At 33.0% G+C, this 27,174-nt stretch overlaps 1 protein-coding gene across 5 annotated transcripts in view; it reads left to right on the top strand.

The window, feature by feature from the left end:
- Nucleotides 1–438: 438 nt before the first annotated feature.
- The window catches only part of LOC106719912 (serine/threonine-protein kinase WNK1-like), a 37,979-nt gene continuing 11,243 nt past the window's right edge, over nt 439–27,174 (top strand). For 4 of the 5 annotated variants that reach the window (XM_045683747.1, XM_045683750.1, XM_045683749.1 and 1 more), the window contains exons 1-15: nt 439–524; nt 3,956–4,679; nt 11,938–12,054; nt 12,173–12,304; nt 12,588–12,743; nt 14,836–14,926; nt 16,268–16,373; nt 16,607–16,709; nt 17,366–17,538; nt 18,271–18,381; nt 18,625–18,734; nt 19,235–19,392; nt 20,002–20,090; nt 20,789–20,932; nt 21,595–21,759. In XM_045683747.1, the coding sequence (XP_045539703.1) occupies nt 4,386–4,679; nt 11,938–12,054; nt 12,173–12,304; nt 12,588–12,743; nt 14,836–14,926; nt 16,268–16,373; nt 16,607–16,709; nt 17,366–17,538; nt 18,271–18,381; nt 18,625–18,734; nt 19,235–19,392; nt 20,002–20,090; nt 20,789–20,932; nt 21,595–21,759 (1,949 nt within the window). In that variant the 5' untranslated portion in view covers nt 439–524; nt 3,956–4,385. Of the gene's footprint in view, nt 525–544; nt 618–3,955; nt 4,680–11,937; nt 12,055–12,172; nt 12,305–12,587; nt 12,744–14,835; nt 14,927–16,267; nt 16,374–16,606; nt 16,710–17,365; nt 17,539–18,270; nt 18,382–18,624; nt 18,735–19,234; nt 19,393–20,001; nt 20,091–20,788; nt 20,933–21,594; nt 21,760–27,174 lie in introns of those variants that run through there. The other variant, XM_045683748.1, reaches the window with a different exon arrangement.

Consider the following 27,174-nt stretch of genomic DNA (forward strand, 5'->3'; position numbering starts at 1 on the left):
AAGTTAACTTGAATTTTAATATTATTTTAAATAAATTAAATAAAACGTTCCGCTGATATTCATTTTTAGAAAATCGTTTTTGAACGAATTTAACAGAATGAAACGAAACGTTCAGTTTATAAAAGTTTGCAGGGCTATTAAAATAAAAATAAAGGATGTGATTCGTATTAAGCGGCTCTAAACTGCGGGATTGGTGTGAGATCCAATAAATGGGAAATATAACAATATTACATTTTATGTTATTCCTCATACTCAAACTTTTTAGTTCATTAATTTCTACGACATGACGTAGAAAAAAGAATAGTTAAATTTCTCATTTTCAAATAGTTTTTAATAATAACCGCTATAATAAGAGTTTGAATTAAAAAAAATTCTATACATTTACAAGTGAAAGTAAAAGAAAATTGTGTAGTGCTGATCAATGATGACCCACTTTTAATGGTAACAATTTTTTCTCAAGTAGCAACATCGATGTACTGATTGTGCAGAAGAAAAAACAATGGTGTGATTCCAGATTTTTATTTGTAAGTATTTATAGAATGAAATAGCAATTTAGTTAATGTAAAGGGTTGTGTGCTTATTAAACGATACAAGTTATCGTCTTACTGAAATCAAAGGTACAGGACTAACCAATTACTTCTTAATTTAATGTTATAGTGCTTGACGTTCTGTCAATGCGATTTTTACTCTATTTATTCAGCTTGATTCAGCTATGCGCCATTCTAAGTGCAATAAAACGGCCTATGTCTGAGGATTTTAGAACATCTTTAAATAAAACGCGATGTATCTACAGTGCAATGATTAGAAGTTTGACGTTGTGGGGTCGACTCGAAGCTATGACACCCGCATATTGTGTTTTTTAGTGTTACATATTTTCGGTGCCGGCACCTAGATTTAGTTAATTGATTGTTATTTGTGTTATTTTCCCGATACGGTGGACACAGATCGATCTGTTGGTGACTTGTTTTGGTAGTGCTGCATTCCTCGGGCCTCTTACGTGTCAGTTGAATCTTAAAATTAGTTTTTCAATGCGACATCCCCGACTGGTGTTATTCAACACGATTTCGTAAATATTAATATTTCTACAACGTTTACAACATGTTTTCGGCTTATAAAAATGCTTAAAAGTAGAAAGAAAAGTCTTAATGCTTGCTTTTAATAATTTACAATAGTAAACATTATACTTATTTGCATTACTGTATAAAATTTTTACGAATATTACAACCATCAATAAGCAAAGTAAATTAATTTAGTTTATTAATTCCTTAATTTAATATCCAGTGATAATTAACAGTATTCTGTACAAGATCTAAGAGTTACTGACTAATTTGTTGTGTACATAGTAATGTTTTTTGTATGAAATTATCAGTAGTTAAGTCATGGTTAATAGATTTGGTCATTATTATTACATTACAATAGTGTTTAAATTTATTATAGTCATCACTTCCGTAGCAATCAGGTTATACAAACTAATACTATTTTAGAAGATTTATAGAATAAAACATGGTATAAAATACAGTTCAATACTGTTCAGTTAAAATTGTGTTTTAAACTTTTGGCCATCAGTGATTGACATTATGAATGTGTACATGATTATATAAAGAGTATCTTTAACCCTTGAATAGGTATTGGTGATATTAACACTTTGGTGTTCCCGCCGCTCTTATAAAAAAAAACTGCTTCCGGTATAAGTACATTGTTATTAATTTGTCAAAATGGCATTTCGGTAGCTTACTCATATTTCAATTATCATGAATTCTCCTAATGTATAATATCAGTATTATATAAGGGTTGATATATTATGTTCAAGTTAAAATGTAATAAAAATACTATGAGTTTCTTATGGTTAGGCCTTTAATTTTTGACTCACATCTTTGTGAAACAATTCATAGGTCATATAAAAACAGATTGCACATTTTACAAGATATTGTGACACCTAACAATTAATGTATTGCTAATTTATTTATCATGAAAGATATCAGGGTTTTAATAAATAAATAAATTTAAGAATCAAGGTTTTAGAGCGGAATGTATTCTTTTAAACTCTTTAACTTAAAATTTTATGTAGTTATGTAAATTAATTAATCTTGTAATCACAAATTGGAAACCGGACATTTGACTTAACATTAAACCATTAAATCTATATCTAAGCTAGAATTTTCCAAGCTTTAATTTTAGTTCTTGTTTGCAGGAAATATAAGTGCAAATAGTTTTCATGAATTTGCTAATGTAATCTAAAAAAAAAGTTGTATATGCCTGGTTATTACATAATGACACTGTTAACTAAAGCCTTAAATAATAATCCTAACACTACATTGCATTAATTATATAATTCTTATATATAACTTGTGGTAATATTTTATTACATAACAAATTAACAATAAACATTAATTAATACTATTGATTTTTTTCAATATTACTTACTTATCTTATATATAAAATTCTCGTGTCACGGGGTTCGAACTTGAACTCCTCCAAAACGGCTTGACCGATTCTCATGAAATTTTGTGAGCATATTCAGTAGGTCTGAGAATCGGCCAACATCTATTTTTCATAACCCCCCCCATTTAGTTTTTTTAACTGCGCGCGGACGGAGTCGCGGGCGAGAGCTAGTTTCTTGTATAAAAATTTAAGGTTAATATTTTTTTATTCAAGTTTCACATAATGCAGTTTATTGCCGCAGATTTTTTTACTCGAACTATGAATAGAATTTTATCTGGTTCTATTATCTGTTTTAATTATATATAATGTGTGCCCGCTCTATTTTCAAGAGATTCATATCACAGCAGGTGACCATTAAGATATAAGATAAAAATAGTTTATATTTATTAGTAAGATCTGTGAATATTTCCAGAATTAATTAATTTGTTGTTTATTTATATACAATATATAAAAGAAAGTCGTGTTAGTAACACTATTTATAACTCAAGATCAGTCGAACTGATTTAGCTGAAAATTGATGGGAAGGTAGCTTTGAACTAGGAGACGGACATAGGATTTTTTTATCTTGTGTGTTTTTTTTTATTCTGCGCGGACGGAGTCGCAGGTAAAAGCTAGAATACAATATAATCAATAAAAGATTGCTTTTAGCAGTAGTATGCAATATTATGTTGTGACATAAGATAGCATACTACTGCTAAAAGTTTAAAAATAATCTACATGTTTTTTTCTGTCAGTTTTATTATGTTTAAGTGATTAATTGATCAATAAGTCATTTAGGAGTTATTTGTAAAGGAACTCTGAAACACTTTTATGTATTTTAATCAGTATTTTTTGTCTTCCTTATAATTCATGACTCATTGTTAATTGTTGCTTCCAATAATAATGATTTGTTTTGATTATTTTTATCATCTAACTGCATAATTAGGTGCCTCCACACCCTCTATCTTATTTGTACACTAATAATAAAGCTAAATAAATTAAAACTTAATTCACAAATCAATCCATATAAAACAACATCCGCATGCCAGTTTTTTTGCAGTACATTCATAATTATTTTTGTTATTTTGCATTAGTCATCCCTTCATTGGTATTCAAACCTTGTCTTAAAGAGACCTTGTAGTTTAGATGTTAGAGTACATATCAATGTTTTAAGGTCCTGGGTTCAATTTTTTATGAAGGGATATAATAAAAACTAAATATAAAATATGAAATGACCTTATTTGGAAACATCTAAGGATTAAAAAACTTGATAAATTAAAAACGAAATACTTTTTCAGTTGTATATACAGTCAAAACCGTTTATGGCGACATCGTTTAGAACAACATACCGGTTAAATTGACCAAAATCAAAGGTCCTGGCTGAATGTTATATACATATCTTTCCTATTAATACCCGTCACCGGTTGTTACAACTATCGGTTTTTACGACTCAATATGAGTAGTCCCTTCGATGTCGTTATAACAGATTTTGACTGTACTTGGTTATATTTTTACAGTTTTTGTTTTGTTTCAGATAACATCAAACAAAAGTCCGATCCTGCAATAACTTTCCAAAATCCTACTCAAGACTGTAACAATATAGATTTTAAATGAATTTTTGTTGTTTAACGAATGTATGGAGTCGCTAAGTGATGCCAACAGTGAGAGAGAATCAAAAGACGGAATTAGATATTTATTTATTCATTAATAATTAATATAGAGTTTGTAAATTTTGTTTCATCAGCCCATTATATATCCTATATATAAAGGATTAAGGGTTCAGAAATGTATATTACAAGTTATTTTTCTTCTCGATTGTAATGAAGTTTGTGAGTTTTATTTATTCTTATTTAATCATTAGCCGAGTTAGGTTTTTCATGGCGGTTGAGCTTACATCACAATGGATAACAAAGTTAATATAAGGAACTGATGGTAGATTTTTATAGTCATTTGATGGGAAAAGTATGGACAATATGGCGTCGAACGTGTCAGTACGTAACACTAAACAGAGGAAAGACAATTTAATCACAAGGAAGCAGGATAAAAGCCCCGAGAAGACGATCAGGGGCACGAGGGGTGCGTACCGGGGTATCCCCTCAACTTCCAAGAGAGATGAGGAGACGGACACAGGGTCTTCGGAAAGGCTGGACAGGTCAAAGAAGTTTATCTCGCAGAATAAGAGTAGCTATGGGTTAGGTAAGAGGCCAGAATTCTTGAAGAATCGGAATGTACACCTCGCCTCTTCGCGGTATGGCCAGGTGGGTTTTGCATTTTAAATTACTTTCATTTGATACTATTTTAATTGGAAACTTACTTTTACAATTGATTTTGTTTTTTTGTTTGTTGGCATTACGCCAAAAATCATTTTAACGTTATTATACTCAAAGAATCAAACTTTTATAAAATAGAACACTGCAATCTTACTTCTTACTAATAAATGCGAAAGTTTAGATGGATGGATGGATGTATGTCAGTTAGAAGGTATAAGGTAGGAATTTTGGCACTGATATAGTCTGGAAGAACACATAGGCTACTTATTACGTTTTTTTTTATTTCGTTGTGGAAGGAGTCTCCGGCGACAGCTTGTTTAGTTATATAAGTACCTATATATTTGTGCGAAATTGAAAATAATGAATGAATTTACATAAGAAGTGACTCGTAATGCTCGTGTGAATATTAAATATTTGATATTTTGTATTTGTTTCGACAATTTGACGAATGCTACTAGAAACTTTAATTTAAACATAATTTTTCTTTTTATTTTACACAGATTCGTACTTGTACCCTTTATATTTTCGTATTTTCGTCAATATAAAGTTGTGTAAAAATTTACGTATGATGTAATTTTAGTGATTGTTTTTATAGTTATCGTCAGCATTAAATGCGTGTGGCTATAAATAGTTTGCGGTGAAAAAATGCGGTCTGTCCAGCGGCGTGACGTCTACGCTTCGTCACCTTATCACATTGAATGGCAATTGATTGTCTCATTCAATGGCGCTTAGATATTATGAACGTGATTGTACTGTTTATTAAAAGATACACTTTATAGCGGCTTGTGGTTAGCGTAAACTTGGATTCGCAGATGAATACTAGAAGGGATTACTATGGTTAGAGGATATGCAACTTAATATCCCAACGATACCTAAAATTGTATTCTTTGTTGCCTGTCGTGCAAAATTCCGAGCCGCTGTAAATTGTGAACGGTACTATACTTTTACTGTCACGTACAAAATTAATGCTACTATTTGTGTAAACGTGATATTTTTAGTACTGAGGTACAATCACGTTCAAAACGTTTATTTGAATTAAAATCTCTTTTAATCCAATTGAGTTATTTAGGTTTATCAATTAATTATGCGGTGAACGTGAAAACTAGGTTGATAACTACGGCGGTAAGGGTTGAAGGGGACTGCGGATTTTGGTATAGTTAAATTCAGATTTTGGCAAAGAAAAATGTATCAATCAATTCTTAATGTTCGAAGCAGAACAGCAACTGTTCGTAAAAAAAACTTATAATTATTTGATGTTTACCGCAACACAATATCGTGAAAATCGTGCGCAAATAAAATCTGAAGACACAATGTCGCAAACAAGATTGTGCTAATGTATTGAAGTCGAATTTGTTGGCCAAATAACTGCTCGTGGAAGTAAACAAATGATCTAATAATTTATTAACTAGCTGTAAATTCCAGGTTTTGTTCTAAGACCTATAAAATTAAATATCCACGTTTTGGTTAAAATAAATTCAATTTTAAAATAAATATTATCCATTAATAGTTTATAGTCTGTGTCTTAGAGTAAAATTCATCATAGGTATTCTCAGCAAAATAAGAGATCGCGTATCTGAATTCGTCTATGTTAAACAGAACCTTTAAAGACCGGTGAAGGTTTTTACTAAATTAGACAATACTAAATTTCTGACCAAGAAGACGGTCAGTTTATTTTTTTTATATTGAATCTTATAGATAGTGTTGATTAAAAATAGCTACATTGACTCGTGTAGTGCAACCCATCAGTCAATGCTAAAGTAGTGCTAAGTGAAGACTTCTCTGCGACCGTTACTTGTGCTTAGATGTCACTTATTCCTCGTTGTAATATTAAGTGCTTTATCATCTGAATACCAGCAGGTCAGTTAAACTTTCGCCGTCTTTGTTTTTTCACAGAGATTGAAAGGTATGGCAAAATATTGCCATACAAGTGTTTCGATATCTTACTAATGCGAATGTTTGGATGGATGTTTGTTTGTTTGAAGATATCTCCAGAACGGTTGCGTGGATCTCGATGCAATTTGGCATAGATGTAGATCATAGTCTAGTAGAACACATAGGCTACTTATTATGTTTTTTTTTTAATTCCACGCGGACGGTGTCGCGGGCAACAGATAGGTTTTAAATAAAAAGGCCACGTTAAATTAAACCGTTTGAAGTCATGTATTTCTCGAGTAATTTAAGTGTTATATTCTGGGAAACATTCGAGACAAACATTTGTTTTTCCTGGACACACATTGTCCTATTGTGTAAATATGACTTGAAAACCAATAATGAGAAAGACGACAGTTATATGATAGTTTTTTTTATTATTATTAAAACTATTAAATGCACCAAAAAAGTTAAACGTAACTTGATTAGTGAGTAGACAAAATTAAACTATAGTTAGTTTTTTTTCTATTTTATATTTGATATCGAACCAATATTTTGCGGTTTAAAACCTATATAGCTAATTGATTCGCTGCTGAATAGTAAAAATGTATTTAAGCATTTATTTTACGTCTTAAAATTTTATGACTAAAATAGAAATAGTATTTAGTTTTTATAAGTGTTAAGTAAATATATGTTTCCACTTAGTTTGTATTCAATAAGACTTGACCTCTGTTGAAGATTTTCTATTTAATATGGGTACATACTTAAAATCATATTTGGAATCTTAAATTATGAGTAATTCGTAATATAATATGCCCTTCTTATGTATTCCAAACCATCTATGTACGGTCGTATTTGGTATGGTATCGACGGATGACCTCCTTAAGCGTGATAGTCAGGTTAGAGGGGATTCTCTATAAGCGTGAAAAATATCGCGGTCCTCGGTTTTACTCTCTGGTTACTTTGTATAGCATACTTCTTACTTTAAATGTACATTTTTGTTACTCATTAAATTTTAGAACGGCTGGACATCTATATATATAAAAAAAAGTCGTGTTAGTTACACTATTTATAACTCAAGAACAGCTGAATCGATTTGACTGAAAATTGATGGGCAGGTAGCTTAGAACCAGGAAACGGACATAGGATAATTTTTACCCCTATTTCTATTTTTTATTCCGCGCGGACGGAGTCGCGGGTAAAAGCTAGTATATGATATTTTGAAAAGAACAGAAGACAGTCTGAAATGTGATAGTTAACTTTTTAAATTTCTTTCGGACGTTCGCAGGTTACAATGAATAAACTTGAAAAATATAATGCGGATGAAAATGTAAAGTAGGCCAGTACTGCTGGCTGTGTGGCTATAGTACTAGTTGTTTGATATATTTTACTGTCGTATATTCGAACTGCGACACTAAATGCAGTGATATAAGCAGAATTAATCTGTCTACGCGAAGACTTACAAGCTTATTATGACCTCTTTTATATATAGTACATGTGTACAAACTTTATATATAACACACGTACCTATGTATCGTGTTACTGTTGTATATATATTTAATCCTTATTTACCAAACAATATTTGCTATTGTTTAGAAGTCTTTGTATCTAATCTTACTAATGTTATAAATGCGAATGTTTAGATCAGTGATTACTATTTTGGTCAAGTGAACCCCTTTTCCAAAATGAACCGTTTCCACAGACCCCCCCATGACCAAATTATCTACTTTTAAGATCAATTATTGTTATTATTTTTCATTCTGATTTAGGTCAATAGAAGAAGACAGAATGAGAATTAGCAATGCTTTAAGTTCGATATCGACCACTTTGGGAATCCCTGGCTTAGATGGATGGATGTTTGTTTGAAGGTATCTCCAAAACGGCTCAAAGCAGTCTGGAATACTATTCCATATACTATATACTAATATAGGCTACTAATTAAGTTTTATTTTTAATCCGCGCAGATGGAATCGCTGGCGACAACTAGTTTATTAATAAATCGTAGTTATTATCTTAATATATATAAATCTCGTGTCATAATGTTTGTCCTCAATGGACTCCTAAACCACTTAACCGATTATAATAAAATTCGCACACCATGTGCAGTTCGATCCAACTTGAGAGATAGGATAGTTTAAATCTCAAATTATAGTCGCAATTTTAATTTATTGCTAATTATTTGTCTGTTATTATTTGACAGTCACAATTATCTGTTAACTCCAAATGATTCTCACAGATGTCGATACCTTTCGACTGGGTTGAGTAAGTAATCAATAGATGGCGCTGCTATGGTAAATCTACGAACGTGTCAGTGTCAGCTTATTAACTGCGCGCGGACGGAGTCGCGGGCGACAGCTAGTTTATTATAAATCACTTACGAAAGTTAAAAAAAGTTTTTTTTAACTTGTTTCGGCAGTTACAACATATCAGTTAATATTATAATTTCGTCAATATAAGAAAATCTGCACCTCAACAGCGCCATAAAAATATCATAGACTTCTTTATTAAAGAAATTTTCCGATCAAACTTTCTGCCAATATTTTTTTCACAGTCGTAAATAAGAAAATATCGCAATAACGTTGTTTATCAGACAAAAATAGTTATGCACCAGTGCACAATTCAAAGTCGATAGAAAAATGATCGGATGACGTTATTCGTTACGTATGATCTCGTTTTTTTTTAATTTAACTCCACTTATGCTATGTACAATGCAATCTATTTTTACTTTGGGTTCTTAAACTGACGTTACTTTCGTAGTATAATAAATATAGGCAAATATTATTAATTTCATTACAGTAAATGTCCCTTGTACGTTGCGTCCGATTTCCGAATGACCGATTTCAAGGCAGGATTATATTGATATGATTTAGAACTAGTTATTTAAAAAAAAACAAAAAAATGGGACCCACCCGCAAGCACTTCCTTTCGATTAAAATATTTTTTATCAAAATCGGACCACCAGGGGCGGAGATTCGCGGTAACACACATAAAAAAAACAGTCGAATTGATAACCTCCTTCTTTTCGAAGTCGGCTAATAATCAAATTGGTCCTGCTAGTGTCTACGGAAGATACATCAGAGATATACTATGATGATAAATAAAGGTACACAAGTCACAGAAAAAAATGTTTTTTACTTTATGGTTTTTAGTGCTGCATTTTCTGATTATATCGCACAAACCAGAAATGTTTACATTCTATTTCTGTACCAACTCCACAAATGTTTTGACAGTGATGAATATTTATTCAGCTATTCGTGTATATTTTCCATACTATTGAAATAATTCCCATATTATTGTAATTATTTTTCAGTTTATTAACGTTTAATCTGTTGTCCTCTTTAAGAGTTTCCTTATTGTTAATTATGTATAGGTACACTGATGTAGAATGTAAAAGTGGAATGAGCATAGTTACTAAATATACAATACTAGCTTTTACCCGCGACTCCGTCCGCGCGAAATAAAAAATAGAAAACGGGGTAAAAACTATCCTATGTCCGTTTCCTGGTTCTAAGCTACCTGCCCACCAATTTTCAGTCAAATCGATTCAGCCGTTCTTGAGTTATAAATGGTGTAACTAACACAACTTTCTTTTATATATATAGATATCATTACCGTAAGCCGCGAAAGACTAATCTTTACAAAAGAACAGTCATCTCTCTTATTCTATTAAAAAAAGAGATAGATATGTTTTTATGTAGGTGTTTTATCTCGATACAAGCCTATGTTATCCTATCCTAAAATTCGAATTACATCTCAAGCAACTATTTTCTCCAATTGTGTTTCTCTTGATATGTCAGCGAACATGAATAAGTCAGTTAAATGTCCATCCAGGATAATCTGTTCCCATACATATGTACAGTTACGTGGTCACCACATCCTGGTGCGCTAACTCTCGCACTCATTTATTCCAATTGTCGAAGTTATCAAACTATTTGCAGGCGAGAGTGCGGCCCGTGTACAAGGATATTTTGATTTGTTTATTTGTGTCTTGGAAATGTTTACATTATAGGATTACCTGATAAAGTTTTTGAAGATTTTATATCTTAATTCTAATGGCACCAATAAATTATGAAGATTGAGTAAGTAGATTATAAATAAAATTTACATTAAATTATCTCTACCTTATTTACAAATTGTATTTTATAAATAACTAGTTGTCGCTCGCAACTCCGTCTGCGTGCAATAACATAATTAGCCTATGTGTTCTTCCAGACTATGTTTTATATCTGTGCCAAATTTAATCTAGATTTGTTGAGCCGTTCTGAAGATACTTTCAAACAAACATCCATTCATCAGTACATTTGCATTTATAATATTAGTAAGATAAATTGTTGACTAATGTCTAGACGCCTAGCGTTTGTTGCGGCTGCGATGATTTGACAGATTGTCCCAATTCATGTAATATAGTATCTAATTACCGTGAGCGTAACTTGTAATTCGAGCTCGCGACCTTTTCTGTCATCGCGGAATGTCGTTACATCAGATGTTTAGATAAGTTTGGAGACGTTATCAAGATCCTTGCTCAGTGCACGATGCTGGTTGCGCTAACACGCACGTGTACGTTTGTTGCGCGCGCGCACGATTGGTGCGTACGCATTTCAATGGTCAATGGATGTCCAGTATGTTTTATGTGACCATTTTTGTGATTTTCGCGCATCTTTTACTGAGTGCGATTGACTGTGCACCTAAGAATTTATTACACGTTAAATTATTTTTACATGTTGATGCAAAAATTGAGTAGTATATGATTTGAAAAGCGGACCTTTAATAATTTGCTAATTTAAATAAATGAATAATGTTTGTTGTGTAAATGAAATTAAAAGTAACAAAAATAAATGAGTATACTCTCAGGTAACAATACTTTTTGGAGATCTGCACCTCGAAATTAAACAAGATGTCATGTCTATGTACATGTCTATTATTGCCAATTGTTTGTAACTAGCTGTCGCCCGCGACTCCGTCCACGCGGGATTAAAAAAAAGTAATAAGTAGCCTATGTATTCTTCCGGAATATGTTCTTCTACATATGTGCCAAATTTCGTCAAGATCCATTGAGCCGTTTCGGAGATACCTTCAAACAAACTTCCATCTATCTATCTAAACATTCGAATTTATAATATTATATAGGATGCTTGTTGCTAAAATTGAAAAAAAAAAACACATCTGAAAGAACCGGCACTTGTAGATAATTCTATAAATATAGACATTAACTTGTCTAGATATAAATATATTGAGTCATAATGAAGATTGAGTATCGAATAAGAGTATAATTATGAGTATCTAGAATAGGCACAGAGCATTGAAGTCTAGAGAAGATTTTTTTTCCAACGCAAATCAGTTGTCACTAATGACTAAAACTAACACGTTGTGACGTCAGATGACATCGGGTCTGCACGGACACGGGCACCAGATATCGCAGCCGGCGCACCACCTCGACTCCACCGTGCTACCCACGAAGGAGAAGACGGTACACGGCAAGGAGAAGACCTTCAAGGTAAAACACAATACCAACCTGGCTTGAGTTGGCACATCGGGAAGAAAAGTTTTCCAGTTCCAGACGAGCCAACTTATATTATGTAGTTGTGAAGTGTTGGTGATGTAATGTTGTACAGGTGGTGATGGGCGGCGAGGTGGGAGTGATGAAAGCACCGGTGCTGGGTCCGCGTCCGTACAATGCACTCGCTATAATCCACACGCAGCAGAGTAACACCTTCGACATGCTAAACACGCTCACCACCAGTGTTGTGAGTACCTCTACATTTGCATAATCTGTGCCCAAAACATAGACACAACTTAGATTTCAAATTAGTTGCGGGAAATAATTTATCTATATTATTCAATTGTACGTAATTTTATCTGAAGTTTTACACAAAATTATAACATATTCGGTCAAAATATAAAATAGTGTAATGGCGGCATTAGTGACGTCACTAGTTACAAAATTTCATTGATGATTTCTTATAGTTTATTAGAGTAATATAAAAGATAACATATGAGATGTAATTATTTGTTTGTATTGTATTTCAGGCCAGTCAGCCGGTGGTGGGCGTGGGCGTGGGCGGGTTCCGACGACGCAGCTCTGGTCAGGGCGCGCTGGCCAGCTGCGACCCCGAGCTCGACGACAGTGGGAACAAGCTCGTCGCACGACTAGAAGACGATGCTTTCATCTCGGAACAGGATCTGGTCAGTGGAAACTAACGAACATACTTCTAATATAGATCTAGACCGAAATTTTAGTCTATGGTCTCTTCCAACAAAGGATGGGAAGGGGAAGATGGATTTGATGCAGAAGCAAGCATAACTAGAAGATATATCTTCTTTCAGTGCGTCCCCTCCTCTGTCGGTTAAAGGTAGGCAACGCATCTGCAATTGCGTAGATGTATATGGGCAGCTATCACTTTGCTTTTTATGCGTATTCACGTGCCCGTCTGTTCGTTTACCACAGTGTTTCCCAAAGTGGGTGATAACGCCCCCTTGGAGGCGTTTGAAATCTGGGAGGGGGCGATAAGAGGCCCAAAAAATGGAGGGCATTGAAATTAATTAAAGTAATGAAATTGTGGTTTTTCAGTTTTATTGCCGAATAAAAATTAGGGGCGCTCTGAAATATAATTGATTTTCAAAGGGGGCGGTGAAAGAAATAAGTTTGACAATCACTGGTTACCACCTTATGATATAAAAAAACTACACTACTCAGTTTATTGTTGTCTCTGTTCTTATATATGTTACGGCAATATGTTAATGAACAAGTATTTCAACAATGCAAACTCACAGTATAGATGGATATAGAAAATCAAAGGAAAGGAGGATCATATTCAAGGTCACAAAATATTATCATCCCTTTAGGTCTACATTTTCTGAGGTTTTGATACTCGTTAATCATTAATATAATTTTTTACGGTCATGTTTTCAATCTCCATGGTCCATCAACTTGAACCATTATCAAATATTGGCACGGCGTCTATGTTGATATTGTTATCGTTATCTTCATCTGGTAACGATAATAACTGAGATAAGCTCACATTGATGACTTTGATTAAAAAGTGACGTCTTGATATAAAAAAGTGCTGAAAGCAAAAATGTCCCTAATTTTCGCAACAAATTTTGAAGCTATATTTAAAATCTACTAGTCTTCTAGTTATTTAAAAAAAAAATGGCACCCATCTGCAAGCACTTCTTTTCGATTAAAATAATTTTTGTCAAAATTGGACCACCAGGGGCGGAGATTCGCAGTAACACACATAAAAAAATACAGTCGAATTGATAACCTCCTTCTTTTTGAAGTCGGCTAAAAAGTCGATTTGATTTCACAAAAAAGACTTGCTATTTTGTAATTGCTGCACTGAGAATTGTTATTTGGTCGCCATGGGAGACTTTTATACTAAGCGTGATCATTTAATGACTGATTTTTGGTTTCTGAGACCTAAATCTACGTATTAAACATATCGTCATCCTTTGTCTTTGACAAAACAGTGATGAAAATATGTTTTAAACGAAGATTTTTGTCTCAGAAAGCTGGCTGTAGCAGGAAAATTTCTATGGTCTTTTAGAGATGGTTCAATTATTGAAATGATTATTTAGACATTATCACACATAAAGTAGACTTTAGGTGGTTTATAAATGCCTATTTCCACTAGCTAGTGACGCAACTCTGGCCTGCTGATTCACAGCAGTACCAGTGGAAATACTAAGTCCGATGTTATTGTTTATACGTGACGGTAAATGTATAAAAAGTTCTATCGTAAATTTTTGCAACACCTGCGTCTCACAGGAAGTTGAGATACGGCATGTTGAATTCAAGAAATTATTTCGTAACATATTTACATTTTCTTATAAAACTAACATCCGCATATTTATTTATTTCGTTTTATTTTGTTACTTGGATACTAAGTTTAAATTCTTACGATTAAATGAAGGTTAATTTTTTTTACTTTAAGCTACTTAAAATTTGTATATATTTAAACTAAGCGATAATGATCTTTGAGTCGTTTATCAGGTTAAATGTCTAATTAAAAAGTATAGTGAGATTTGACAGAGGAGGGAACGTATAGGAAGGGTAAATCCACTTTCTATATGCCACTCTTCTGTCGATTCTGTAAATGCGCTTTGCGATTCAAGTGAATTCAGGTGACCGCTTGCTAGATTCCCACTTTATATAAAAAAAAATCTCTTACAAAACGCTGACCTAATGTTAAGAAAAAAATATTTTTACTAAATACTATGACAAAATTCACTTTATTTATCAAAAATTTTCTATATGAATATGTTTTTGTTACAGGAAGAGAACATACAGATAGCCACAGCGACGGAGAAAGGTCTGCCTCACGCTGACGACACAGGGGGTGAACAGCCACAAGAACAACAGAATGGTAAAAAAAACTAAAATCAATAAAAAAATAACAAATACGACTATCTCGGTCAACGGACTTTAAACGTCTAGGTTTTTTATTTTTATAGAATGAGGTTTCATAAATTTGGGTTTTTTCCGAAATGACACAATTTACTTCAGAACAAAACCAAGATAATCATTTAAACCAATAAAGTTATATAATTATTAATAAGTATAAACTAACGTAAATGAAGTAAGATTTGTAAATACCGTTCAACCTGGATATGCGAGAATCCAAGGCACCGTGATATTTTATCTCTCTTATAGAAGGTTCACTTATCCAGGTAAAGCCATTATAATCACATAGTATGTTTTTGTTATGTCAAGTTCAATGAAACATACTACTTGATAAGATTGATATATCTTATCTGAAAATTATTGCTACAAGAATAAAAAATAAATAAATAATGAATTATCAACTAGCATTAGCTACTGTTTATTCTTTTCTAGAATAGAAGGTTCCGAAATAGGATAAGTTTTTGTCAATTTTTGGTATAATTTAAATATTTCTGACCTAACCTGAAATATCAGGTTATATGTTAAATCTAAAGTACTATTTTTTTTTAAATATCAGAATGTGCGTGTAACGGTATCGGAATTTGCTAAGTACATCTTATATATATTTCCATCCACAATGTTAGTTACCGTACTCCTCCGAAACGGCTTTACCGTTTTTTACTAAATTTTACATACGTATTCAGTAGGTCTGAGAATCGGCTACTATCTATTTTTCATACCTATTAAGTTTTTTTTAACTGCGCGCGGACGTTGTCGCGGGCGACAGCTAGTATTATATGTTTTGAAAACATTTTTTACGTTTGTATCTTATTGTAATAAACAAGTAGATATAATATGCATTTCTCAGTATTCAATTCGTAACTTGCATCAATTTCTTGTAATTGAATCATTGTTGTTTCCATTTTACTTTTATCATAATATAGTTCTATTCAAACTTTATGGCCGCTTGGAAAATTGTACGAGAACATGTGTAGAACAATTTTAAGTGAGATAAGCTGTAAAAAACGGGTATAAAATGTAAAGGATTACGTTGACAGGATATAAATTAGCGTTTTCCTCCATATCTAGTGGACTCATCTGGTAATCACTTACATACGCTAAAGGCTGAGCTAGCTGTATCGAGCTTCCATAAAGTTTGAATATTATTATACAATATTACTAAGCCCCTGTATCATGATTCATTGGATTTAGTGACAATTGAACTATACCGATGGCTAATTTTAGTAATTGATATATTTTCATATGTAACATACTTGTCAATTATTTTAGTTTTTTTAATGGATTAACCTTATTATGTGTATAGGTTTGGTGTATGGTCCTATCTATGATAAACTGGATCTGGAGAAGGATAAGCAGAAGCAGGATAAAGAAGATGAGGAGGAACCGATTGGTGTATCTCCATGCGGGAGGTATGTTTTATTAAAGTGTGTTTCCACTGCTGAAATCTTACTAATATTATAAATGCGAATGTTTAGATGGATGGATGTTTGTTTGAAGGTATCTCTGGAACGGCTCAACGGATCTTTATGAAATTTGGCACAGATGTAGAACATAGTCTGGAAGAACATATAGCTTATTAAGTGTTTTTTTTTTTATTTCTCGCGTAGTCTTTAATATTTATCAGTTGTTGTAATTGTTTTAGGTTTTTCAAGTATGACAAAGAAGTTGGCAGAGGTTCCTTCAAAACTGTGTACCATGGATTGGATACACAGACTGGTGTTGCTGTGGCGTGGTGCGAATTATTGGTATTTATCATTTAATTATAATTTTAATAAATTTATAAGATTTTAGGTAACTATTAGTCAAGGTAAGGTCTGTCAACTAAAACCATAGTTCAGTATTTACTTGATAGTGGTTTATTGACCGTGGTTAGACTTTATCAAGCACCAATAGCCTAGCAGTTAGAGTTACAGAAATATGATTACCTGTACTTGGGTTTGAAACCCGTTATTTTTATTTTATTAATTTCCAGTGGTAGAACAACATCAGTTGCACTAATTGTCCTCGCTCAGTGAAATACCACGACCTCACAGAAGACACTCGTCAAGTGGAAGTAATTCCAACTACAGTCTGATGAGTGTGGTGCCGGAGGACTCATTTTAGTCCTCTTTCCCTTCCCATCCCTTTTCTTATAAGGAAAGAATGGGAAGGGGAGGTGGATTTGATGAAGGAGGTGTATAGGAAGGTTAAATATTCTTTTTTTTGTGCGTCTCCTTCTTCGACGATCGAGGGTAGGCAACGCATCTGCAATTGCGAATGTCTATGGGCGCTCGCTTCACCAATTCGGTGAATTCATGTGGCCGCTTGCTCGTTTGACATCTTGTAATATAAAAAAAATTAAGTTATATAACTTATATTTTTGTTTGTCACTTTGAAAATTAACATTAATATTTATGTTTAGGAGAAAAAGCTTAACAAAACGGAGCGTCTCCGTTTCCGTGAGGAGGCGGATATGCTAAAGAAGCTGCAGCATCCCAACATCGTGCGGTTCTACAACTACTGGGAGGGAACTGTCGCAAAGAAGAAGAACATCGTCCTTATCACTGAACTCATGTTGTCCGGAACACTTAAAGCGTAAGTTATCATTAAATGTTGAGTAGTTAGCGAAGATTTAAGATAAATAGAGCCTATTTGTATACCAGAGTGTAATCTATCTATAAAAAGATAAAGTTGAGAATGTGCATATCAGAGGAAGTTTGAAAGTAGCGCCAGTTATTGAGAAATTGAGGAGTAGAAGGTTAGCGTGGTTTGGACATGTTATGCGGAGGGATGATGTTTATATAAACAAAAAAGTAATGAGATTGAATGTGGATGGCTATAAACGTAGAGGAAGACCAAAGAAAGTATGTATGGATTGTGTTGAAAGATGATAAGCGTAAGAAGGGGGTAAATTCACGTATGACATCTGATAGAGATGTATGGAGGAGTACTTACTGTGCCGACCCTTCATAGGGATAAGGGCAGGTTGATGATGATTGATGATCCAAATTTTGTTAAAATTGTTTCAACCTTTCTGTTGATCTAAAACGAATTTTTAAGACAGTCACCTTCATATTGTCATTGTCAATTATGTCAAGTAGTATGAGATTTTTTAGTGTATTTTTTTGGTTCACTTTACTCTCGATAGGGGGCGTTGAACAAATTTTTTCGATGATATGACGGCTATTGACACAAATATTCGTCCTAGGCCCAATGGTATTAAAATATATATCTATCCATTCAAATTTTGACATTAGATTTTATTTTTTAATCTAATATTTTTCAATGTAAATTATCATAATTATTGTTTGTTTGTTTTGGTTACAGTTATCTGAGAAGATTTAAGAAGATCAATCCTAAAGTTTTGAAGTCGTGGTGTCGTCAGATTCTGAAGGGTTTGAACTTTCTACATTCTAGGACACCGCCTATTATTCATAGGTGAGACAAAATATTAATGAATAATATAATAGTATATATTTGACCTTAACTCATGCCCGTTTTACATTATTCTAGTACAGTAGGAAAATACTGCTGGCCTGGATTGTACAGTTTTGGCTCACTGGAGTCGTTTAGTCTTTAAATGTCAGTTGTATTCTAACTTATGTTGGAAAGCTACTGTCCTACTGTACTGACATCATGTAAATATTTAGGTATTGCTTATTTTTTTTTGTATTTGTTTAGAGATCTGAAGTGTGACAATATCTTCATAACTGGCACTACTGGCAGCGTCAAGATCGGCGACCTCGGACTTGCCACACTCAAGAACAGGAGCTTTGCCAAGTCCGTTATTGGTTAGTTATTTCGTTATTAGTTACTTATATTTTTAGGAAAAATTCACTTTAAAGTTACTTTAGTACAATAAATGTAGAGTAATATCAGTTTGTAGAAGAAATTGTTGACATTTGCAATTTTAGAAATGGAAATCAGTTTTGTCTGTTCTATTCAGATAGAGCGTCTGGGGCTCAGATGTTAATTACTTGACTTGTAATCTGCAGGTCCTAGTTTCGAATACCGCCATGTACAAATATCATTGGATTTTCGATTTACATATGTACAGTTATCAGATGTTCTTACGGTGAAGGAAAACGAAATTCAAATATAGCCAGCGTGGTTGACTTATGACCTAGTCACCCTTGACTTAGGGTAGGCTCTGAGACCCTTAGTGGGGACATATAGTGAACATATAATATTCCAGATGGAAAAATATGACACTTATTTCTTTGCTTTGAAAGTGACGAAGAAGACGATTGTGGCGCCTCCATGCGGTCTTTTATATGTAACATATGTACAGGCACGCCGGAGTTCATGGCGCCGGAGATGTACGAGGAGCATTACGACGAGTCAGTGGATGTGTACGCATTCGGTATGTGCATGCTGGAGATGGCCACCGGAGAGTATCCCTACAGCGAGTGCAGCGGACCCGCACAGATATACAAGAAGGTCGTCTCGGTACGTACACAACAAGAATACGTACACGTACACGTATACGTATAACGTACACGTACTCGTGGACATTTATGTACATACATGTACTATCAGGGAATTTAGCGGTGTTTCAATTTAAAAGATAGTCGTATAAATGTTTTGTATATATTGTGACGACGCGGAACAATAACTAATAATACACAGTTTTTTAAATGTGTCTACGAAAAAAAGGTCGGTCAGTGCGTTGTTTGCGCAACTAATTACTACCTAGTTGGATCACTACGTTGCAAGGAATAAGGCATTTTTTTTGTAATTGTAACTCCGCGTATTTTCCCGACTGTACACGCATAAGCATAACCAAGAGGGAGCATTTCAGCTAAAGTTGAATGTCAAAATGTAAAATACATAAATTACATTCTTCGAAATACTAAACCTACCATATGTTTGTAATATTTTTTTGGATTATAAGGATTTTTACTACTAGCTCCCATTGATAAACGACTAACCTACTCTTGGTTCCATTCTGTTTTGTTAAATGAGAGAGAAATTAAAGTTGTTTGACTGTTTCAATAACCATTAAACGTCTCCGAGTGCTGTTAGACGATAGATGTTTATAAAGTGTTCTGTTATCAGGGTGTGAAACCGCAAAGTCTGGACAAAGTGAACATACCCGAGGTGAAGGATATCATCGAATCATGTATTAAACCAAACAAAACTGATAGGTAAGTTAAGTTAACACTTGTATTATAAATTTACAAAAATATATAAAAACATCTTGACAGTTAATTCTTTGGGAAATAAAATTATCTAATGTACTAATTGTATTATCTAGTTATATATTTAGCACAAGTTATTTTTAGCATTTATGTCGTTTGTTATCTTAAAAAATATACTTTACAATAAATTGTAGGCATTGTAATGCAAATTTTATAAGATAAAACTTTTAATATGATTAACTAGCTGTCGCTCGCGACTCAGTCCGCACGGAATTTATAGAAACGTAATAAGTAGCGTATGTTTTCTTACAGACTATGTTATATATCAGTACCAAATTTCATTTATATCCGTTGAGCAGTTCTGGATTCAAACAAACATCCATCCATCTAAACATTCGCATTTATAGTATTAGTAAGATTATTACGTGTCAAACATAAACATAAAATAGATAACCAAAATCTACACCCTTTCATTTTTATAAACGTTATCGTAGTAAATGTTTAAAGTAATGACTTATAAATATCCAGAAATTAGTATATGTAATATTCATAAAAAAAAACCATTTAACAGTTGGTAAATCATAAAATTGTGACTTACGGTAGTCTACGTAGGAGCCATAGAATTTTTACGAACATAAACATAGTTTGTCTGGTTCATAAAAAATAATGATTTCTAAATCCCACTATATTCAAATTTCTGTCAGGCCCAAGGTAAAAGATCTGCTGAACCACGAGTTCTTCGGCGAGGACATCGGTCTGCGGCTGGAGATTGTTGGCCGCGATCTCGTCACTTCCTCCGACATCACCAAGATACAGTTCCGACTCAAGATCATAGATCCTAAGAAACGGTGAGTAATGTAGACTTGCATATTTGATAGATGGAGCCACCTCTGCGAGTGCGAGTAACTGGCGACACTAGCGCCGCACATATCAAACATGTTACTGTTAGTAAGAAAGCGACACTAAATCTTACTACAACTATAATTTCTTAATGTATGGACACTTGTTACAACGTAACTTTAGAACAGTTGAACGAATTGACATATTATATTAAATTTGGATAGATTATAAGTATAATATAAGGGTGTTTTCTGTTAGGACTATCCATCGATCAATAGGCCTTCATAGATAGGAATTCATAGATCAATAGGCCAAACATAAGGGCCTATTAATCTATGAATTTGATCGAAAGACACCCAGAATATCACCTGATGTTACCCAGTTTTTTATTTCACCCCGATAACAGCAAGTTTAATGATTCAGGAGGCTAATGTTTTTCGCCTTTATGTGAATTTGTATGTACATACATTACTTCCATTCTGAATTCCTTTAGTCTAAACGACTGAACTGTACTAGTCAGGATTTAGGTACAAATACAGTTGAACCCTGATAAGCGAGAAGCCAAAGGACCGTGATATTATTCCGTCCGTCAGGACCAGACTGACTCACTTATAAAGGTTTCTCCTTTATCCAAGTTCGACTGTAGTTAGTAAAAAAATGTGTTTTGTAGGTCGTACACGCACAAGGAGAACGAGGCGATTCAGTTCGAGTTCGACATGGAGCAGGATGACTGCGAGGAAGTGGCCAACGAGATGGCCAAAGCGGGTCTCATCATGGAAGAAGATGCGCGTATCGTCTACAAGCTGCTCAAATCGCAGCTCATCTCGCTCAACCGGTAAGTACACAGTATACAGATAGTGTTTCCATTACCCAAACAATTGTATAAAAACATGTTGTGCGATTTCTCGGTCGGTAACAAATATCAAAGCTTAATTAATCTTGATATAAAATTACGTCATGAGTTAAACCGTATCCATAGACTTACAATCACTAAGAGTAACTGATTGTAATGGAGGACTTTCTATGGTCTTTTACGAGCCTTGATATCTCAAAATTGAAAATTGAAAATTCATTTATTTGCCATAAAATAGGGTACAGTTATTAAGATGTTACAGGATCGTTGAGTGCGGCCTATTTGTTGATATAATATTTACATGCAAAAATTTATTTTAATACTAGCTGTCGCCAGCGACTCCGTCCGCGCACAGTTAAAAAAAAAATGAAAAATAGATGATGGCCGATTCTCAGACCTACTGAATATGCTCACAAAATTTCATGAGAATCGGTCAAGCCGTTTCGGAGGAGTACGGTGACGAAAACTGTGACACGAGAATTTTATATATTAGATTAGGTACATAAAAATATACATAATTATAGGATTTCATAATCATTTAAATTAATCAATTTCACTTAATTTATTATTAGTAAAGGTCAAAATTTATTTATTGAATAAAATTATTTACAAGTCAAATATATTATATAAAAAACAAAAAAGAAAACATTGATAGATATAAATTCCATATGAAAACAATTCCCAAAAATAATCACAGATATGTATATAATTTGGTCAAGGACTGTATTAGATATTGATAGTTTTTATATTGGTTTGGGTTCGATTTCTTAAACTCCTAATAAAAGAAAACGTATACAAAATCTATCACTTTATCTTCTAATATATAAAATTCTCGTGTCACAGTTTTCGTTCCTGTACTCCTCCGAAACGGCTTGACCGATTCTCATGAAATTTTGTGAGCATATTCAGTAGGTCTGAGAATCGGACAACATCTATTTATCAAACCCCCCCCCCCCCATTTTTTAAATGCGCGCGGACGGAGTCGCGGGCGACAGCTAGTTTTTTATAAATGTCACGATTTTTTTTTTAATATTTAATTTCGACCGGTATTGATCCCGGAACTGGTCACATGTCAGGTCACGTGGTCTAGTCTAGGTATAAAGCAGTAATTTATGCAAGCTCGCAGACAATGTGCAGATAGTGACGATAGATGCCAATTAATGTGCACAATGCGACCTTTCAATTGTCCGATGAGCTCTCTCTATGCACACGCACAACACTACGCTATTCAATGTCTAGTGATGTGTAACTTCAAACATCGATATATTTTATTGCATGAAATTTGGTATGTATCTAAATTAAATAGATTATAATTATTCAAACTAACACTATAAAAGATAATAAAAAAATACTAAATTGACTTTTATTTTTTCTTCTGTTATGTGTCAAGGAATTTGTAGTGGTGTTTTCAAAGTTATTTTTACTTTACAAATATAAATTTTTATTATTGTACATAACAGGCTTAATTAAGAAGAAAAAAAATTAAAAAAAATATTTTATTCCAATTAGAAAATTAAGATACATAACTTATTACACTTGCTGTTTGAATCTACGTCCAGTCAGTATAAAAAATTAGTTTTTTTTGTGCATTTCTAAAACAAAAAAAAAATATCGATAAGAATTATAAAAACTTGTCTCCCTCCCTACGTAATTCAGCGATAAGGAAATCGCGTCTCGCCCTAGTAGCGGCACAGTCGCCGACTATTACCATGTTAACGCCACGTGTTTCACTGAATTTATTTAATAACAACAGTTATATTGCTCACGAATCTAAAGTTTATATTATGAAAGGTGTCTGAAGTGATAAATATGTTATTTAATAGTGAATTGAAATTAATATTTGGATTTCATCATCTATATTGTAAAGTAAGTGTTAAAATTATGTTATGTTAAAACATTGTTTGAAATTTGTGAAAGTACATATTAAGTTATCGGTGGATTTTCACTGAAGCAAGTACAGAAACATATTGTGAACATTCCCTTTGAAAATGGTGATAACATATTTTGTTTTGTGTATGTAGTACGGCGCGAAAACTCGAAAAAATTAAAAGCATGACGAAAATTTTTTTTAGATTAGAAAGTTGTAACTTTACAACATTACTTTTATTAAATACTAGCTCGTTCTTGAGTTATAAATAGTGTAACTAACACGACTTTCTTTTATATATATAGATTTAATTATTTATTTATAAATGAATAATAAATTTATAAAATGAAGTATAATTTTCTACGATTTAATTACTTTTTTGTTATCTGTGATGCGTAAAAATACTTTCATATACATTCTTTATCATAGTGATGTGGATAATGTGAAAGATAAATTATAATACTTTAGTAAATAAATGTTCAGCCTTTTTTTTTAAATAACGATTATTGTTGTCATCATTCTAGAATATAATAAAAGCTTTGATTACAAAATTTATCATCAGTCGGAATACATGCTCTTTAAAGACTTGTGACTATCAGTGCTAATGATTGAATTCAAATTATTTGCACACTAGCTGTCGATCGCGACTCCGTACGCGCGGATTAAAAAAAAAATAAGTAGCCTATGTGTTCTTCCAGACTATGTTCTACATCAATGCCAAATTTCATCAAGATCCGTTAAGCTGTTCCAAAGATACCTTCAAACAAACATCCACCCATCTAAACATTCGCATTTATAATAATAGTATTACTGTTAATGTTACGTGCGAGATGTAAAAAAGGTGTATTTTTATTTCATTTTCCTTAAACGTATGTCACAGTATCTTACAAAGGTCACTCTTTAACCGTTGGTTTCTGAGATGAAAATCTCTGTATAAAACATAGCGTCATCCCTATTTTGACAATATGTTTTTAACGGGGATATTTGTCTCAGAAACCCACGGCTAGTCAGGCGGATGCAGAAATCTCGCCTTTATATCTCGCATTTTTACACATATTTGTTTTAATAACTTGACATCAATTCTTAAATCAACAAATGTTCTTATTTGCATCTGTCTGAGAAAATTATAATTTCAAATATTTTACTTCGCAGTCACGTTGTGATTGCTTGCAATTGTCGTTTTAGTTGATCAATAAATAAGTAAATATACAATATTGTGTGTATTTTAATTCACTTTCCATAATATAACTTGTTATTATTTTAAATGCAAAATTTTGGATGTATGTATGGATGTTTGTAACACGTAACTCGAGAACAGTTTAACGGATTATGAAAATGTGAAACAGCGTATGGAATAGCGTAGGGTGTTAAGATTTTTTTTTAATTCCATGCAGACGAAGGCGCTAGACTCTGATATTTTTACACGTCAAATATGCAGCTTTAGTGGCTATTAATTGCAGTGACGTCAGAGTATTATAAAATGCTATAAAACGTACACATCCTACACTCTTGATAACAAATTCAAATCGTGGATACAGTTTTTCCTGTCATTTATTGTTTTAAAACGTTGTTGCATTTTTGTAGAGTTGTTTGTGACATTTTGTTTGATATTTAAAAAGAAATTAACGTGTGCAGTATTTATTTGAATGCAGTACCTAACTTGCTTAAATTATATATATTTTTTTATCAACTATAGACTTATAAAACTCTGCCATTTGACATCTTTGTTGTGTGTGAAAATAAAAGCTTGCTTTCTCTCAGAAGAAACCTTTCGCCGTCTTAAGTAATTGGATATGACCTCACATTCTTTGTATTTGGTTTCAAAGACTTTAAAAGTTACGATTTTGAATGTAAACATCGCTACCTTTTAAGTAACCTTAATTTTTTTTTTGTATTTTTTATTATAGTTGTAAGACTGGTTTCAACTTAAAGTAAACATAATGGAATAACAAAGGGTTTTTGTTGCGTGCACATTCATTAAACCTTGTCAATGTGAGACTATGTTAAATGTCAACATGACAGACAGGATTTGACAGTTATAGTCGTGCAGAAACTCGCGTGACAAAGGTCCTTTAGCTGTTCAGCCACGCGTATAATTTGAATATAATTTTGGATTTTATCATGCGGACGGATTTAGTTTGTATGTCTGGTTTCAATCGATTTTCAAGGTTTATACCGATGTTGACCTATATATTATTTGAAATAAATGCATAATAAAATAATAACTCATTGTTAAGTTTTAATACAAGATTATAAACAAAACGTAACTATATTTCACAATAAGATAAAATTGATTAGAAATTTTTACGTCTGCATACATGATGCATAAATTAATGGAAATCGGATTTTTATACGCGTAATTTACTTGTCAACATGGACTTTCATATTGAAACAGGTGTAGAAAGTTTTTTTTTTGCGTATCCAAATACACTTACGGTGAAAGACAACCTCCGTGTAGGTTAATTGGGTCGTTGATCCGAAATAATCGTTATACTTATATGAAAGATACTTTACGATTTTGATTTTATCGTGTACGCAAAAAAAACTAGTTCTTTGTACTAGATTTACGAAAGGTAAATAATGTGGGACGTGTACTTTTTTAATGAAGCCCTATATAAGATTACAGCTTCCGTACTTACGGCTCGATTGGCAAGCGGGTCGAATGGGTCACGCGTGCACTCACCTTTGTAACCGGTCTTATTGTGCTAGGTCAGGTTTATTCCTCTTGAATGTTTTGATGTAGGAATTTCAATTTATCCTGCTGACGACAATCTATTGTAGTTACGCTTTCGTAGGGTATACGACTCTTAAAACTTAACTGGCTGTTTGTATTGCAAGGCCGTGTTTGTTGTGGTTAATTTTTGAAACGGGTGGACTGATTTTTATAGGCAGGTAACTGCATACTTTAAGGAATATTATAATAAAAGTAGGCTACTTATTATTTTTTGCTGACGAAGATCTCTAGTTAATAATGTAAAAATAGCAAAGTTTACACGTTGCCATAGATACTTTGCCCTTCAGCTTACAGTAATTTAGATTTGCGTGACTTGAATGCTGATCTAAACGATTTCATTTTGTAATTATAGGTATATACCCTATTAATAGAGGTTTCTAATTTCGAAGGTTAAATAGACTGCATTATGAAATGCATAATTCTTACAATTTAGATGTATTTAATTTTGTTTAACAAATATTTCGTACTCAGTTTGTACGTGATAATTAAATATGTTGCCATCTTGTTCATTATCTTTGTAATAACCAGAGATGGCGAACTTTTGTACAGATGTTACCTCAGTGAAATATCACAATAAAAGTGAATCGTCAACGCTATACAGTCAAAATCTGTTATAACGACATCGAAGGGACTACTCATATTGAGTCGTAAAACCCGATAGTTGTAACAACCGGTGACAGGTATTAATAGGAAAGATATGTATATAACATTCAGCCAGGACCTTTGATTTTGGTCAATTTAACCGGTATGTTGTTCTAAACGATGTCGCCATAAACGGTTTTGACTGTATTTAAAT

This window comes from Papilio machaon, chromosome 23, assembly GCF_912999745.1.
Source record: "Papilio machaon chromosome 23, ilPapMach1.1, whole genome shotgun sequence".
In the NCBI taxonomy this organism is placed as follows: Eukaryota; Metazoa; Arthropoda; class Insecta; order Lepidoptera; family Papilionidae; genus Papilio; species Papilio machaon.